Source organism: Leucoraja erinacea, chromosome 4, assembly GCF_028641065.1.
Source record: "Leucoraja erinacea ecotype New England chromosome 4, Leri_hhj_1, whole genome shotgun sequence".
Classification (NCBI taxonomy): Eukaryota; Metazoa; Chordata; class Chondrichthyes; order Rajiformes; family Rajidae; genus Leucoraja; species Leucoraja erinaceus.
In genome coordinates, this window is record NC_073380.1 from 55,473,166 (window position 1) to 55,487,756 (window position 14,591).

The following is a 14,591-nucleotide window of genomic DNA, read 5'->3' on the forward strand; positions in this document are numbered from 1 at the left end:
TTAACCTGTCCTAAATTAGCTTTAAGTGGCCTGGTGACAATACTGCCACGAAGAGCCCTTTTTACTGAATAAATGAACATGTTTTCATTGAGTACTATTTCCCAGCTAAGGAAACATGTCAGAAATATTGCTACGTCAATAAAATAATTCAGGTAGTTTAAAACCAGATTGCCTCGCTTCAGTGCAGGCTGATTCGCATGAACTGAGAAGTCACGAACAGGCATTCAGGTCACGCCAAGACATAATGCAGCAACAGTCTACTGAGGAGTCTTCCAATCGTTGAGTTGCCTGTGGCAATTTTAACTGCAACCTTTCAACCCAATTTCTTCTAAGTTCCAGTAGTGTGGAAAGTGGCCTGCTACATTCTCCATCCTCGTCCGTTCTCTCATATAGACAGGCAACACTGTAGCAGGCAGGAAAGATATGTTTAAAATATTTACATTTGTTTACCTGAGTATTTGGGACCAGTGGATAGACAGTACAGGGCCTGTCCCACTTGGCACACAAATTACGTGACCTCGTGGTCGCGTTGAGCCGCGACGGTTCCGCGAAGGCCGAGCGCAATTACATGCGAACACACAGCCGTCTGGAGCGCGTGACGTCATTTGAAATGTACACAAAGCTGTAGTAACTCAGCGGGACCGGCCGCATCTCTGGAGAGAAGGAATGGGTGACGTGTCGAGACACTTCTTCAGTCTGAAAAGAAGGGTCTCGACCCGAAACGTCACCCATTGCTTCTCTCCAGAGATGCTGCCGGTCCTGCTGAGTTACTCCTGCATTTTGTGTCTATCTTCAATTTTCTTGGCCCCGCTCTAGGAGTAGAAGTGCGGGCGGATCCGGACCGCAATGGCTGTGAGCCCCAGGCCGAGTTCGGCGATCGTTTGCCTGCTTCTGCTGCTGTTGAAGGTGAGACGTTGTGTCGCGCCAGGGTCTTGGGCCTGTCCCAATTTGGCCGTCAGTTCCGCGACAGGCTTTTGGCGCGCAAAGATTTAGTTCACTACAAAAATTTCGGAGCCACGCGCGATGTCGCGCACAACTACATACCCCTCCGCGCTTCTAAGTGGGACCGGCCCCGCGCGGCTATACGATGCCCGTGCGCCTCAACGCGACCATGAGGTCGCGTAGTTTGCGTGCCAAGGACACGTAAGCAGGACAGGCCCTTACCCCTACTGAATTCCTGGACAGGCAGCGGCTCCCAATAATTTAGTATCTGGGGTCTGGCATCCAGGAAGGCAGCACCTCTTGCCAATTTTTAACAGCATTGTGTGCTTTCTGGCAACATCTTTTAAAAGTCTATTGTATCAGTGCTGTTTCACACAATAAATGACTGTTGCATCAGCTGCAATCTTTATTATGTTGCCTTTCACCCAAGTAAATGCCAGAGACAGATAAATAACTGGTTTAAAAGAAACCCCACTCGTTTACAGGAAACAGCAGAGACGAAAACAAATAGTTGAAGGAACTAAGCATTGCATATACTTCTTTCCTTTTCATGTCTGCCTTTTAAAATGTGATTCGTCCATTTTTTTTTGTTCACTGGCAATATTGATAAGGTCCTACATGCATTTTATCTCATCCTTCTGCAATTCCAACTGTATTGATTTATATCAGGTGTCCTGCGAAAGTGTGAAAGACTTTGTTTTGAGCATTATCCAAGCAGATCATAGCACAGATGAGTACATCAGGAAGTGCGAAAGAGAAAATAAAGAATGCAGAATATAGTGTTACAACTACAGAAAAAGCACAGATAAAGAAAATTTACATGCATCTATTACAACACTGTCACAAGATTACAGGACAAACTTTCTAAGTTTAAGGCTTTTAAAGTTGCAGACAGTTTGACCGTAATTACAAGAACCATCCAATTAACTGCTTCACCACATGTTGGTATGTTGGTATGACTGAATTTGAAATTATTTATATCCATCTTTAGAACTCCACAAACAGGTTAATTTTAAAAGCACTTAGGGCAGCAGTGGCGCGGCGGTAAAATTTCTTCCTCAAAGCACCAGAGACCTTGTCAATCCTGTTAAGGTTGCTATCAGTATGGAGTTTGTACCTTCTCCCTGTGACCGTGTGGGTTTACTCCGGGTGCTCCGGATTCCTCCCACACTCCAAAGATGTACAGGTTTGTAGGTTAATTGGCTTTTGTAAATTGTCCCTGGTGTGTCGGATAGTGCTAGCATATGGGTGATCGCTGGTCGGTGCGGACTAGGTTGGCCAAAGAGCCAGTTTTCACACTGTATCTCTGAAGTAAAGTCTCAAGTCACTTATCGGTTCATGCTACTCTTTATAATTTATTGTTGCCTAGAATATTGGTATTTCTATTAATGGTTGGCAAACATTTGAGATTGGCAGGTTGGAAAAGAGTTCTCCCCATGGAGCCAACTTGTGGCCAGATGTGGTAAATACATTGGGGCAAATAATAAAATGAATTAATAAAATTACAAAGGAAATTATGGCCTAGATTTTGCAACCTGTGGCAGGATGTGCTCACCGCTGACCTCAATGAAAGATTCATGGACATTTCAGTGATATGGATCTCTCCGTTCTCAATATCATTCACCAGCTGTGGACCCATTTTGGAGTCTGTCAAGCAGTCTTCAAGAAAATAGGAATAATTTCCTTCCATTTTTGCATTCTTTGACTGTTACCTCCCTTTCCAATAAGCATAACATTTTAGGCAGAAGATCTTTGGGGAGTAGTGACAAAGGGTCTTTAAACTGAAGTGTTAACTTTGTTTCTCTTTCCAAAATAGTTTCCTTGATTGGTTGGAGTTTTTGTGGGAATGGATGAGATGGATTGGAGATTTAACTGAAGTCTGAAGAAGGGTCTCGACCCGAAACGTCACCCATTCCTTCTCTCCAGAGATGCTGCCTGTCCCACTGAGTTACTCCAGCATTTGGTGTCTACCGGAGATTTAATTGAGTTGTACAACAATATGGGGTGGAAAGGCAAAGATTATTACCCTTACTGAGAGGTTAATATCATGGGAGAATATTTAAAAAATTGCCTGAAAGGACTAAAACAGAGTTATGAGGATATCTACAAGGGTAATAGAGACAGAAATTTTCAATGTATTAAAAAAATAATTGGATATGAACCAGCAAGATACTGAATGTCAAGGGCTCGATGGAGGATCAGTTTGGATCAGTCTTTGTTGGTCAACAAGACATCAGTTGTTACATTTTATGATTTTAAGAAATTCTCTGTTTAATTTTATTTATTGTTTAATTTTAATAATTCTGTTTAATTATTGGAACATATTAAATAACATTATGAATACTTTACTGGAGAGTTACAAGGATCACCAGTTCTGAAAATCCCACCAATTTTAATATGATACTAGACTAAGTGGGACCCGTTGGGTCCCAGCATCACACAGGAGGGCTGGTCATCCAACGCAATATTCCACCTCTCCACCAATTCTAATATGGGGGGGGGGGGGAGGGGGGCTTTCTGGAGCGATAGTATGGGTGTTGTGGGCTGAAGGGACTGGTTTCCAGAGGGCTAGTATGCAAATTGTGCGCCAAATGGATTCTTGGGCTGGCGTCTCAGTCAATCAAGCCTGTTGTGCTGGCAACTCACTCACTCGCAGCTGGTGGGCTGGTGGGCTGGTAGTTGACTCACAGCTAATCCTTAAAATTCTATTTCAAGCAGGGTGCAAGACCACCAAATTCAAGTGTAGTTTCATACCATTTGTAGTAGGGTGCAAAGCCACTAAAGACAGCGAGTCGTGACCTCTCCCTCCTCCATCTTGCTGAGACTGAGTCACACCCACATTTCCGGGTTTTATAACCCCTCCCCCCCACCGGAAAAAGTGGAGTGATTGACAGGAGAGAGATTCTCAACATTTAAAAAAACTAATAACACTTTTATTTTTCATTGATGGGAAGAATTCTTTGCATCTGCTCAGCGGAGGGGGACTGAGTAAGATGGCCAAAAATCACAGCCGTAAGTGGTAGCGTTTTATCTAAAATCAATATACAGTGCAAACAGGAAGTAAGTGCATTTACAATAGTGCCTTTTAACTTCAAGCCAAAACACCCAAGCCACCATTTGCAGTAAGTAGTGCCTTTTAACTTCAAGCCATTGCATCCAAGCCACCATTTGCAGTAAGTAGTGCCTTTCAACTTCAAGCCACACCCAAGCCACCAATAACAGTAAGAGGTGCCTTTCAACTTCAAGTCAAAGCTCCCAAGCCACCATTTGCAGTAAGTGGTGCATTTCAACGTCATGCCACCGTTTGCATTGCCTTTCAACTTAATACCAAAGCACGCAAGCCACCATTTGCAGTAAGTAGTGCCTTTCAACTTCAAGCCAAAGCACCCAAGCCACCATTTGCAGTAAGTAGTGCCTTTCAACTTCAAGTCAAAGCTCCCAAGCCACCATTTGCAGTAAGTAGTGCCTTTCAACTTCAAGCCAAAGCACCCAAGCCACCATTTGCAGTAAGTAGTGCCTTTCAACTTCATGCCACCATTTGCAGTAAGTAATGCCTTTCAACTTCAAGCCAATGCACCCACACCCCCCATTTGCAGGAAGTAGTGCCTTTCAACTTCATGCCACCATTTGCAGTAAGTGGTGTCTTTCAACTTCAAGCCACACCCAAGCCACCATTTGCAGCAAGTATTGCCTTTCAACTTCAAGCCAAAGCAACCAAGCCACCATTTGCAGTAATAGTGCCTTTCAACTTCAAGCCAATGCACGCACGCCCCCCATTTGCAGTAAGTAGTGCCTTTCAACTTCAGGCCACACCCAAGCCATAATTTGCAGGAAGTAGTGCCTTTCAACTTCAAGCCACAATTTGCAGTAAGTAGTGCCTTTCAACGTCAAGTCAAAGCTCCCAAGCCACCATTTGCAGTAAGTAGTGCCTTTCAACTTCAAGCCAAAGCAACCAATCCACCATTTGCAGTAAGTAGTGCCTTTCAACTTCATGCCACCATTTGCAGTAAGTGGTGTCTTTCAACTTCAAGCCACACCCAAGCCAAGCCAACCAGGTGAGGGCTAGGGGGGCAGTGCTTTCTGGAGCGCTAGTATGAACCATTTTAGAAAGAATAGACTTTTTTGCAAGCTTTAGAACCAATAGTGACTTTTTTTGCAAGCTTTAGAACCAATTGACGTTTTTTTGCAAGCTTTAGAACCAATAGACATTTTTTTTTGCAAGCTTTGGAACCAATAGACTTTTTTTTTGCAAGCTTTAGAACCAATAGACATTTTTTTGCAAGCTTTAGAACCAATAGACATTTTTCTGCAAGCTTTAATAGAGACTTTTTTTGCAAGCTTTAGAACCAATCGACATTTTTTGCAAGCTTTAGAACCAATAGACATTTTTTGCATGCTTTAGAACCAATAGACATTTTTTTGCAAGCTTTAGAACCAATAGACATTTTTTTGCAAGCTTTAGAACCAATAGACATTTTTTGCAAGCTTTACAACCAATAGATTTTTTTTGCAAGCTTTAGAACCAATAGACATTTTTTTGCAAGCTTTAGAACCAATAGACATTTTTTGCAATCTTTAGGACCAATAGACACTTTTTTTGCAAGTTTAGAACCAATAGACACATTCTGCAAGCATTTTAGAACCACTAAAGGCACTTACATTTGAGTAGACATGTGTTCAGTGTTATTCATAGCTCAGAGAAACGTGACCCTTTGCCTTCCTCCAGCTTGCAGACACTGATTGAGACACACCACTTCCTGGTTTTATAGTCCCTCCCCCCCTGCCGCCAGCAGTGGCAGCAGAGAGAATGGGGAACTTTGTAAAACCATTAATATCTCTGTCATTTTTAATCAACAGGAAAAATCCTCGGCACACATGCGGCGGAGGGGGGCTCTGAGCAAGGTGGCCAAAAATGAAGGCCGTAGGTGGCGGCGTTCTCTCGGAAATCGCAGCACAGATGGCCAAAACCGGTCAAGAACAGACTTTTAGTAATATAGATGCCATCAATGCAAGTAAGAAAATGGTTTCCTATTCATGAACTGAACTGCAAAAATATGAATATATTTAAGTAAGTAACCAAGTACACTCTATTGTTCTAACTCAAACCACTGGCTTACTGAACATCGGAACATCAAATGCAAACCAAATGTGAATGCTATGAAAACTTTCAATCTCTGTTTTTTGATTTTATGATAGCTTTGCTATATTTGAATTTAATTTGAATTCCAAGAAGCATAACAGCTAAAACTACTTTACCTCTTTAAAAAGTCATTTCATCTTTGCATTCCTGGGTTTCCTACTTCCATTCAGTTTCCTTAACTTAAAAGGCGATCAAATGACTGTTTGCTCCAAGGCACATTTTAATGCTGCTTCTACAACCAAGCGCCAGTTATAAGTGTCCCATATGATATAAAGTTGGCACTCAACTTGTTTTTATTGGCCATTGGACTAAAGGCAAGGCAATGCATAAATATGACACTGCAAGATGCAGTATACTTATTTTCTTAAATCTAAAACATCTGATTATATGTGTTTTGCCTGTTTCATGTTTTAAACTTTTTGATCAAGGTATCAAGCAGGCTTCACAAGTATTCTGACAGCATCCACCATTAACTCTCCAACTGTTCAAGATTTGTCCATTGCTGGTGTTGTCAAACTAGTTGTCCAACATCTAGTCTCAATTGAGTTTCAATGTGTTCTCTCATCAGAAATTGGAAAGGCTGAAGGTGTCCTTTCTTTCCCAAGCATTCCTTTCTGTCCCTAATACACTGGCTAGCAACAGTCAATAGTCAACTTCATCCAGTTCATTCAAAACATTGTTTTCCCATTTAACACCATTTGATGAGCTGCCAATCCCATAAATATTTACTCTTAAAAACCAACTAAATCCATGGCTCCAATGTTATTCTGCTCCTGTCTCACGCCCATTGTCCAATTATTATAGTCAGACAGAAGCTTGCAAATGTGGCCAAATCACCACACTCTGCAAATGGGAGTTTGCTGCCTCTTCTCTCTCACCATTACTCCCACCTTTACTAACCTGCCATCGACTCGTGGTCACACATTTGTTGTTGCTCTGCCAACATTAACATTTAAAAATCCTCATAGTCATGTTTAAATAGTTTTATAGATTTTCCTCAGCCTTTCTTCATATCCTTCAGTTGTACGATATTTCCTAACTCCCTGACCTTTCTATTATTTTCATTATCAACTGATGGGCAAGTTTCATTCGGTTATAATAAAAAATTAGATGAAAAATCAATCATCAGAATGTTCTCTTCATTGTACTCTGAGTTTAGAAATTACCTCACAACCCTTAACACACATATATGCAAGATATTTTCTATTAATTTGCTCATGTTGCGATTCACAATACCTGCAACTCCTAATCAACTCTGGCCTTACTTTACTTATTCTTTTATTTTGCACTTCGTAGCACATCTGTTAGTCATCCAACATTTCGAAGGTCAAAAGGTGTTCTACTTAGGCGATACAACACGACCATGACACATTTTCATACTCTCCTAAACTCTTATACACTCGCAAATTAGGTCCCCGCAATGGGACAGGCCCTTTACAGGAAGCAGGGAGGGAAGAAGTGTCGTCAAGTCGGTGGGGGCGCTGCAAGCCGGAAGCCCTGTCAGCAGCGTGTTAGTCTTTTCAAATTTTTCAATTTTTTTTGTGTGTTTTAAAGTATGTTTTTAATGTTTCTTTAGAAACATAGAAACATAGAAATTAGGTGCAGGAGTAGGCCATTCGGCCCTTCGAGCCTGCACCGCCATTCAATATGATCATGGCTGATCATCCAACTCAGTATCCCGTACCTGCCTTCTCTCCATACCCCCTGATCCCCTTAGCCACAAGGGCCACATCAAACTCCCTCTTAAATATAGCCAATGAACTGGCCTCAACTACCCTCTGTGGCAGAGAGTTCCAGAGATTCACCACTCTCTGCGTGAAAAAAGTTCTTCTCATCTCGGTTTTAAAGGATTTCCCCTTTATCCTTAAGCTGTGACCCCTTGTCCTGGACTTCCCCAACATCGGGAACAATCTTCCTGCATCTAGCCTGTCCAACCCCTTAAGAATTTTGTAAGTTTCTATAAGATCCCCTCTCAATCTTCTAAAATTCTAGAGAGTATAAACCAAGTCTATCCAGTCTTTCTTCATAAGACAGTCTGGTGAACCGTCTCTGCACTCCCTCTATGGCAATAATGTCCTTCCTCAGATTTGGAGACCAAAACTGTACGCAATACTCCAGGTGTGGTCTCACCAAGACCCTGTACAACTGCAGTAGAACCTCTCTGCTCCTATACTCAAATCCTTTTGCAATGAAAGCTAACATACCATTCGCTTTCTTTACTGCCTGCTGCACCTGCATGCCTATCTTCAATGACTGGTGTACCATGACACCCAGGTCTCGCTGCATCTCCCCCTTTCCCAATCGGCCACCATTTAGATAATAGTCTGCTTTCCTGTTTTTGCCACCAAAATGGATAACCTCACATTTATCCACATTATACTGCATCTGCCAAACATTTGCCCACTCACCCAGCCTATCCAAGTCACCCTGCAGTCTCCTAGCATCCTCCTCACAGCTAACACTGCCCCCCAGCTTAGTGTCATCCGCAAACTTGGAGATATTGCCTTCAATTCCCTCATCCAGATAATTAATATATATTGTAAATAGCTGGGGTCCCAGTACTGAGCCTTGGGGTACCCCACTAGTCACTGCCTGCCATTGTGAAAAGGACCCGTTTACTCCTACTCTTTGCTTCCTGTTTGCCAGCCAGTTCTCTATCCACATCAATACTGAACCCCCAATGCCTTGTGCTTTAAGTTTGTATACTAACCCCCAATGCCTTGTGCTTTGTGTGTCTTGTGTGGGGGGGGGTGAGGGGGAAACCGTTTCAGTCGCCTCCTCCACGGAGAGGCAACTTTTCCCAGGTCGCCTCCTCTGTGGCCTAACAACGAGGATCGGCGCGGCCTTTCCCGGAGACGCGCCTGGGGCTTAGCGGCGGGCTCTCAGCGCGGAGCGGGTGAGCCCTCGCCGGGGTTCGCTGGTGGGGACTTTAAATCTTCGACCGTCGGCCTGCGGCCTACACCAACCTGAAGCCGCGGTCTCCGGTGCGCATCTGGACGCCCGCAGCGGCGGCTGCGGAGGATTGAGGTCCCAACCACGGAAGAAAATGGAGGAGGACTGGCCAAATGTTTGTGCCTTCCACCACAATGATGGATGTTTGTGTTAAATTCTTAGTGTGTTTTTGTGTGTTCTTTATCATTGTACTGCTGCTGGCAAATTAATTTTACTTGCACATTATGTGCAATGTGACGAATAAAACTGATTTGATTGTATTGATTGTAAGATAGCTAAGGGAGTGTAGATTTGTAGTGAATGTCGGTCAGAAGTCTGTAGTCTGGCTTTGGATAGCTGTGAGGCTATGTAAATTGCTATACACTTTGAGAGTTAAGCCCCTGTCCCACTTTCCCGAGTTACTCACAAATTCTCCCGAGTTTTCCCCTTGATTCAAACTCGGAGAATGTCTGTAGCGAGACCGTAGCGAGTCCATAGGTGGCCGTAGGAGTCTGTAAACATTTCGTAGCAGCTCGTAATGCCAACCGTAGGTACTCGGGGCACCAGGTAAGTCGGGACGTTTCTTCAGCATGTTGAAAAATGTCCACGAGTAAAAAAAATAGCCCTGAGTACCTACGGCTGGCATCTCCGAGTTTGAATCAAGGGGAAAACTCGGGAGAGTTCGTGAGTAACTCAGGAAAGTGGGACAGGGGCCGTAGGTACTTTGTCTATGTTGTTGCCATTGCCTCAGGCTAAACTTCTAGATTCCTCGAACAATTTAATCTCTGATAAGGGACTCCTGCATACCTGCAATTATTGGTTAATAACAGCTCCATTAAGAAAACGTCAAAGGATTTTTACTGCTCCTGGCTGTGAGAAAAATATTGGTAATGTTCAACTGTTTCATTTCTAGATGTGTTGCAACGTTCTTGTAAAATATCTAATGTATTCTCTCGGGACCCATTTGAGGTTGTGCAATTATTTTCATCTGCTCTGGTTTATCCATTATAGCTAGCTCAATATGTATCTCCACACTTTGGAGACCTTATTTATCTGGAAATCCAGTGGTTCAAATGTCTTTATTTGTTGTATGGTATTGTATTTCACTTAAATCACACAGCTCACTCAGAGATTTACTTTAATTTACAACCATTAATTCCAAACCAGTTTGATTGAAAAACAAGGTACTGTTGCTGGTTTAAAATGCTGGCTTATAAAAAAAGATACAAAATGCAGGACAGGCAGCATCTTTGGAGAGGTGACGTTTTGGGTCAGGACCCTTCTTCAGTCCGATCCCAAAACCAAAACATCACATGCATGTTCTCCAAGGATGCTGCCTGCCCTGCAGAGTTACTCCAACACTTTGTGCCTTCACCCCCCTCCCCCTGCCTCCCCCTTCCCACAGTTTGATTTACCAGGACTTCAGACACTATGTACCAGTATCTTTTTAACATTAAGTGACACCAACAATGCTCTATACTCAACAAAAGAATATTCTGTGTGCTTAGTCACTGACAAGTTCCAGCCTGTTCAATGTAACAATAAAATAACACTTCGAAAGAGAGCTAATGGTCACATAGTATAATTAATTACTAAAGGTTTCACATGAACTCCTGATAAGTGTAATAATTGCACAAATCATTGTGCTAAAGGGTTAAATGGGGGCAGAATTTGTTATGCGAGTCCCGAAAAGTTTTTAGTTTAGTGTACGAAGGAACTGCAGATACTGGTATAAACCGAAGACAGACACAAATTGCTGGAGTAACTCAGCGGGACAGGAAGGAATGGGTGATGTTTCGGTTCAAGACCATTCTTCAGTTTTTAGTTTAGTTTAGTTAATTATTGCCATGTGCACTGAGGTACAGTCAACAAAAAGACTACATTTAGTTCAACATGATTTCAACCAAGCCAACAAAGTGTTCATATGGAGAATAAAGGGAATAATGTTTAATGCAAATTAATGAATAATGAATAAATTTAATGAATAATGAATAATGTTTAATGCAAATTAAGTCCTGTAAAGTCTGATTAAAGATAGTCTGAGGGTCTCCAACGGTAGATGGTAGGTCAGGTCCTACCTCAAGCAATATGTAGGTAGCCCAACTAGAGAGGAGCAATACTCAACCTTTTATTGGGTGATGGCACTGGGTAAGTGGGTGAAGTGTCTCTGGGGGAGCACTTTAATTCTTTTTTTTTAATTAGTTATAAAAAATAGGACTAGTCCACAAACTGAAATCCTATTTAGGGCAAAGGCTAGTTTTGTAAGTTACCCAGATAGATCATAGCTTACATGAGTACAATCATACCATCTATGAGTAGAACAGGGGTAGTGCAAAAAGCAAAAGAAAACAGATGCAGAAGATAGTGCTGCACTACGGGTAGATTTTTTGATGTGTCTATCTTTGAAATTGTGCAATGCCTTGGTAAACATGTGCAAAATGGTGCTGAGGTGGATGGAGAAGATGGCACTCACTTCTCTGACTATGAATCTCAGGGGTGTGGTGGCAGAGATGAGATTGGAAAGCTCGCAGCATCCCCAATACATATAATCACAGCTTCTTTACAACATGCACACAGCCCATAACCATTACATGGCCAGTATGTTTCAGATATGGGTACATTGCATGCATGGAAAGTTATAATCCACCGTTACAATATGTATTATACCCTAAAAGCCACTGATAGGTTTCACAATAAATTTTCCATTAACATTCCGTTAACATATGTAGCTCAAAAACCTAGGATGGTTTCTTTCCTTCACACATTTTCCCTTCACTTTCCCTGTACATGCTGACTGATGCGGAGCTCTGCTTCCAGATGCCAATGTTCATTCTTCATGTGCAAGCTTGTGATTCTGGCAGGTTCTTTTAATCACAGAGGAATCTCACAGAGAACCCATTTGGCATCTGCATACCACAAATATACTTTCAAGCAGTGCTCATTGCATTGTTCACAATGGAGCAAAATCTGGCAAATCCTTCTTCTCTCTGCACAATTAGCTTAGAGCAATCAAGGCCGCACTTGGAAAGTGACTACAATCATTAATATTGGTTCATTATAACCATATAACAATTACAGCACGGAAACAGGCCATCTCGACCCTTCTAGTCCGTGCCGGACACGTATTCTCCCCTAGTCCCATATACCTGCGCTCAGACCATAACCCTCCATTCCTTTCCCGTCCATATAACTATCCAATTTATTTTTAAATTATAAAAACGAACCTGCCTCCACCACCTTCACTGGAAGCTCATTCCACACAGCCACCACTCTCTGAGTAAAGAAGTTCCCCCTCATGTTACCCCTAAACTTCTGTCCCTTAATTCTCAAGTCATGTCCCCTTGTTTGAATCTTCCCTACTCTCAGTGGGAAAAGCTTATCCACGTCAACTCTGTCTACCCCTCTCATCATTTTAAAGACCTCTATCAAGTCCCCCCTTAACCTTCTGCGCTCCAAAGAATAAAGCCCTAACTTGTTCAACCTTTCTCTGTAACTTAGTTGCTGAAACCCAGGCAACATTCTAGTAAATCTCCTCTGTATTATAGAATAAGATAAAGTGTGACATCATATAAACTAATTTACAACTGCACAGCAGTCCTTTCTGTTAGTTTTCACCCTGCATTCACTGAAAGCCAAGGGCCAAAACAAGAAGAAATTCAGATCTTGAGCTCTGAAAAATAAAAGACGAGGCAGAAAGTAGTCTTTGATTGCTGGTGTGAAACAGGTGCAAATGTGAGAGCCACTGAATTCACCAGAGTGCTGGGAAGGAAGAACAATTGGTTCTCAAAACTCTTGCACCCCTTTCGCATTAGAGCCAAAGCAAATTTTTACCCTAAAGATCGGATGCCAACTCGTGAAACCCATAAATATGCACATTCCCTGGATTTGTGGCTATTAAAATTCCCAGCTTTATATTAAAGCCTGCCATCAATGGAGCACCTTGTACCTGTTGTCAATGTCACTAATTCAATGCCAAGAACTCTATGAGTAAAATTTGTTCATGCTGAGATGTGATTTAGTAAAGCACTCAGTTTGTAGTTCTCATGCAAGAGCAAAGAGAATAGCAATGCTTTGCCAAGAAACAGATGTTCAGAAATTCATCTCAAGTCAGTTGCACTAAACACAATATTTTATCACGTCAATACATTGCATTCTCCATCCAACGGGATGGAATTTTGGAAGCAGAGTACAATATGCTGATGGACAAATGCCAAGTTTCCCACTACTGACCAAGGATGAATTTCAAAGAAAAATGTTACTTCAATATAACCAGATAATCATTTTTGGTGGGAAAGGTGGGGTCTGGGAAACTGATTTGAAACATTTTCACCACCACCCACAAATGGATCGAGCTGGAGGTGAGAGGGAATGATGACCACAAACCTGGCACATCAATTCCTTCCAATTTATCCAATGCTTGGACAACTAAACTATTTTGGAGAGATGGGTTGTAATTGTAAAACGTAAATACAACTCCGTAACTGAAATTTAATTTAATATTTGGAAATACTAGACAGGACACTGGCAGATGAAGGATAAAATATGGTATTGTTGGGAGAGGTTCCCAAAATGCAACAAAGAAGTGAAATTATGATGACTAAGAGGAGAGACTCCCTTTTAAAGGGATCGACTCCTCCAGTATACCACATGCTCTCTCCCAGATACCAGGATTTTAGAATGTACTCAGAATGGTGTGGAAGCTGCCTGATTCATATTGATCGTCACTGCTCTGTCACAGGTTAGTTGGCAAGAACATCCAATTTAACTAACCTCAAGCTGAATTAATTCATTTTGAGGTTGAACATTACCATGAAGCCTGATTAGCCAAAATCAGCTGACGGGATATACGGTACTTAAAATCTTTATGGTATCTGTGCAATGCACTATGATCTTTTGGCCAAATAGCTATCCTTTTCACTTGGCATTCATTTTAATGAAATGCTTAGGGTAGCCAATGTTGGTAAACGCACTAAATAAATATATATCCTTGCAAAAATAGAATTTCATAATATTCAACACGTACATGAAAATAAATGTATTTTTCTTACTTTTCATGGTTCCGTCCTCTTCGTCACTGTTAATTACCATGGTTCCCAAGTCTGATTCCAACATAGTACTGTTGTGCTCAATCATGGTTTGGGCACCTTCACTCATTGTACTGGTTGCCCTCATGGTGCTTGTGCTTGCATGACTAGTCTTCACCATGGTGTAGGAATCCACCTCATCTTCATCCTGGCAAATATACAAAATGTGAGGAATTATTAGGTGGGGTTATCTGGAACTCCTGCAGACCTTTGGCAGACAATCTGCAGAAAGCAAACAAAAATAGATGAACATTTATACTATTTTTGAGATAATTGTATAGGTCTGCTGATGCACAGGAATCCCTGGACAAATTCTACTCAGATAATTTAATTATTTTCTTGTGAACAGAATCGTTACAAATAAGTACTTTTAAAAACTCAAAAATCTTGCTTGTGCATCTCAGAAACACAACATTTGTACAAACTTGCTGTCATATATATTAAAATTGGGCAAAAGAAAACCCTACTGATAATTATTCGCCAAGAATTTCACC

At 41.8% G+C, this 14,591-nt stretch overlaps 1 protein-coding gene across 1 annotated transcript in view; it reads right to left on the reverse strand.

Moving 5' to 3' along the window:
* stk3 (serine/threonine kinase 3 (STE20 homolog, yeast)) overlaps window positions 1-14,591 on the reverse strand; it is a 252,149-nt gene that overhangs the window by 61,199 nt on the left and 176,359 nt on the right. The window contains 1 exon segment of the mRNA XM_055633459.1: window positions 14,062-14,245. Within this exon segment, the coding sequence (XP_055489434.1) occupies window positions 14,062-14,245 (184 nt within the window).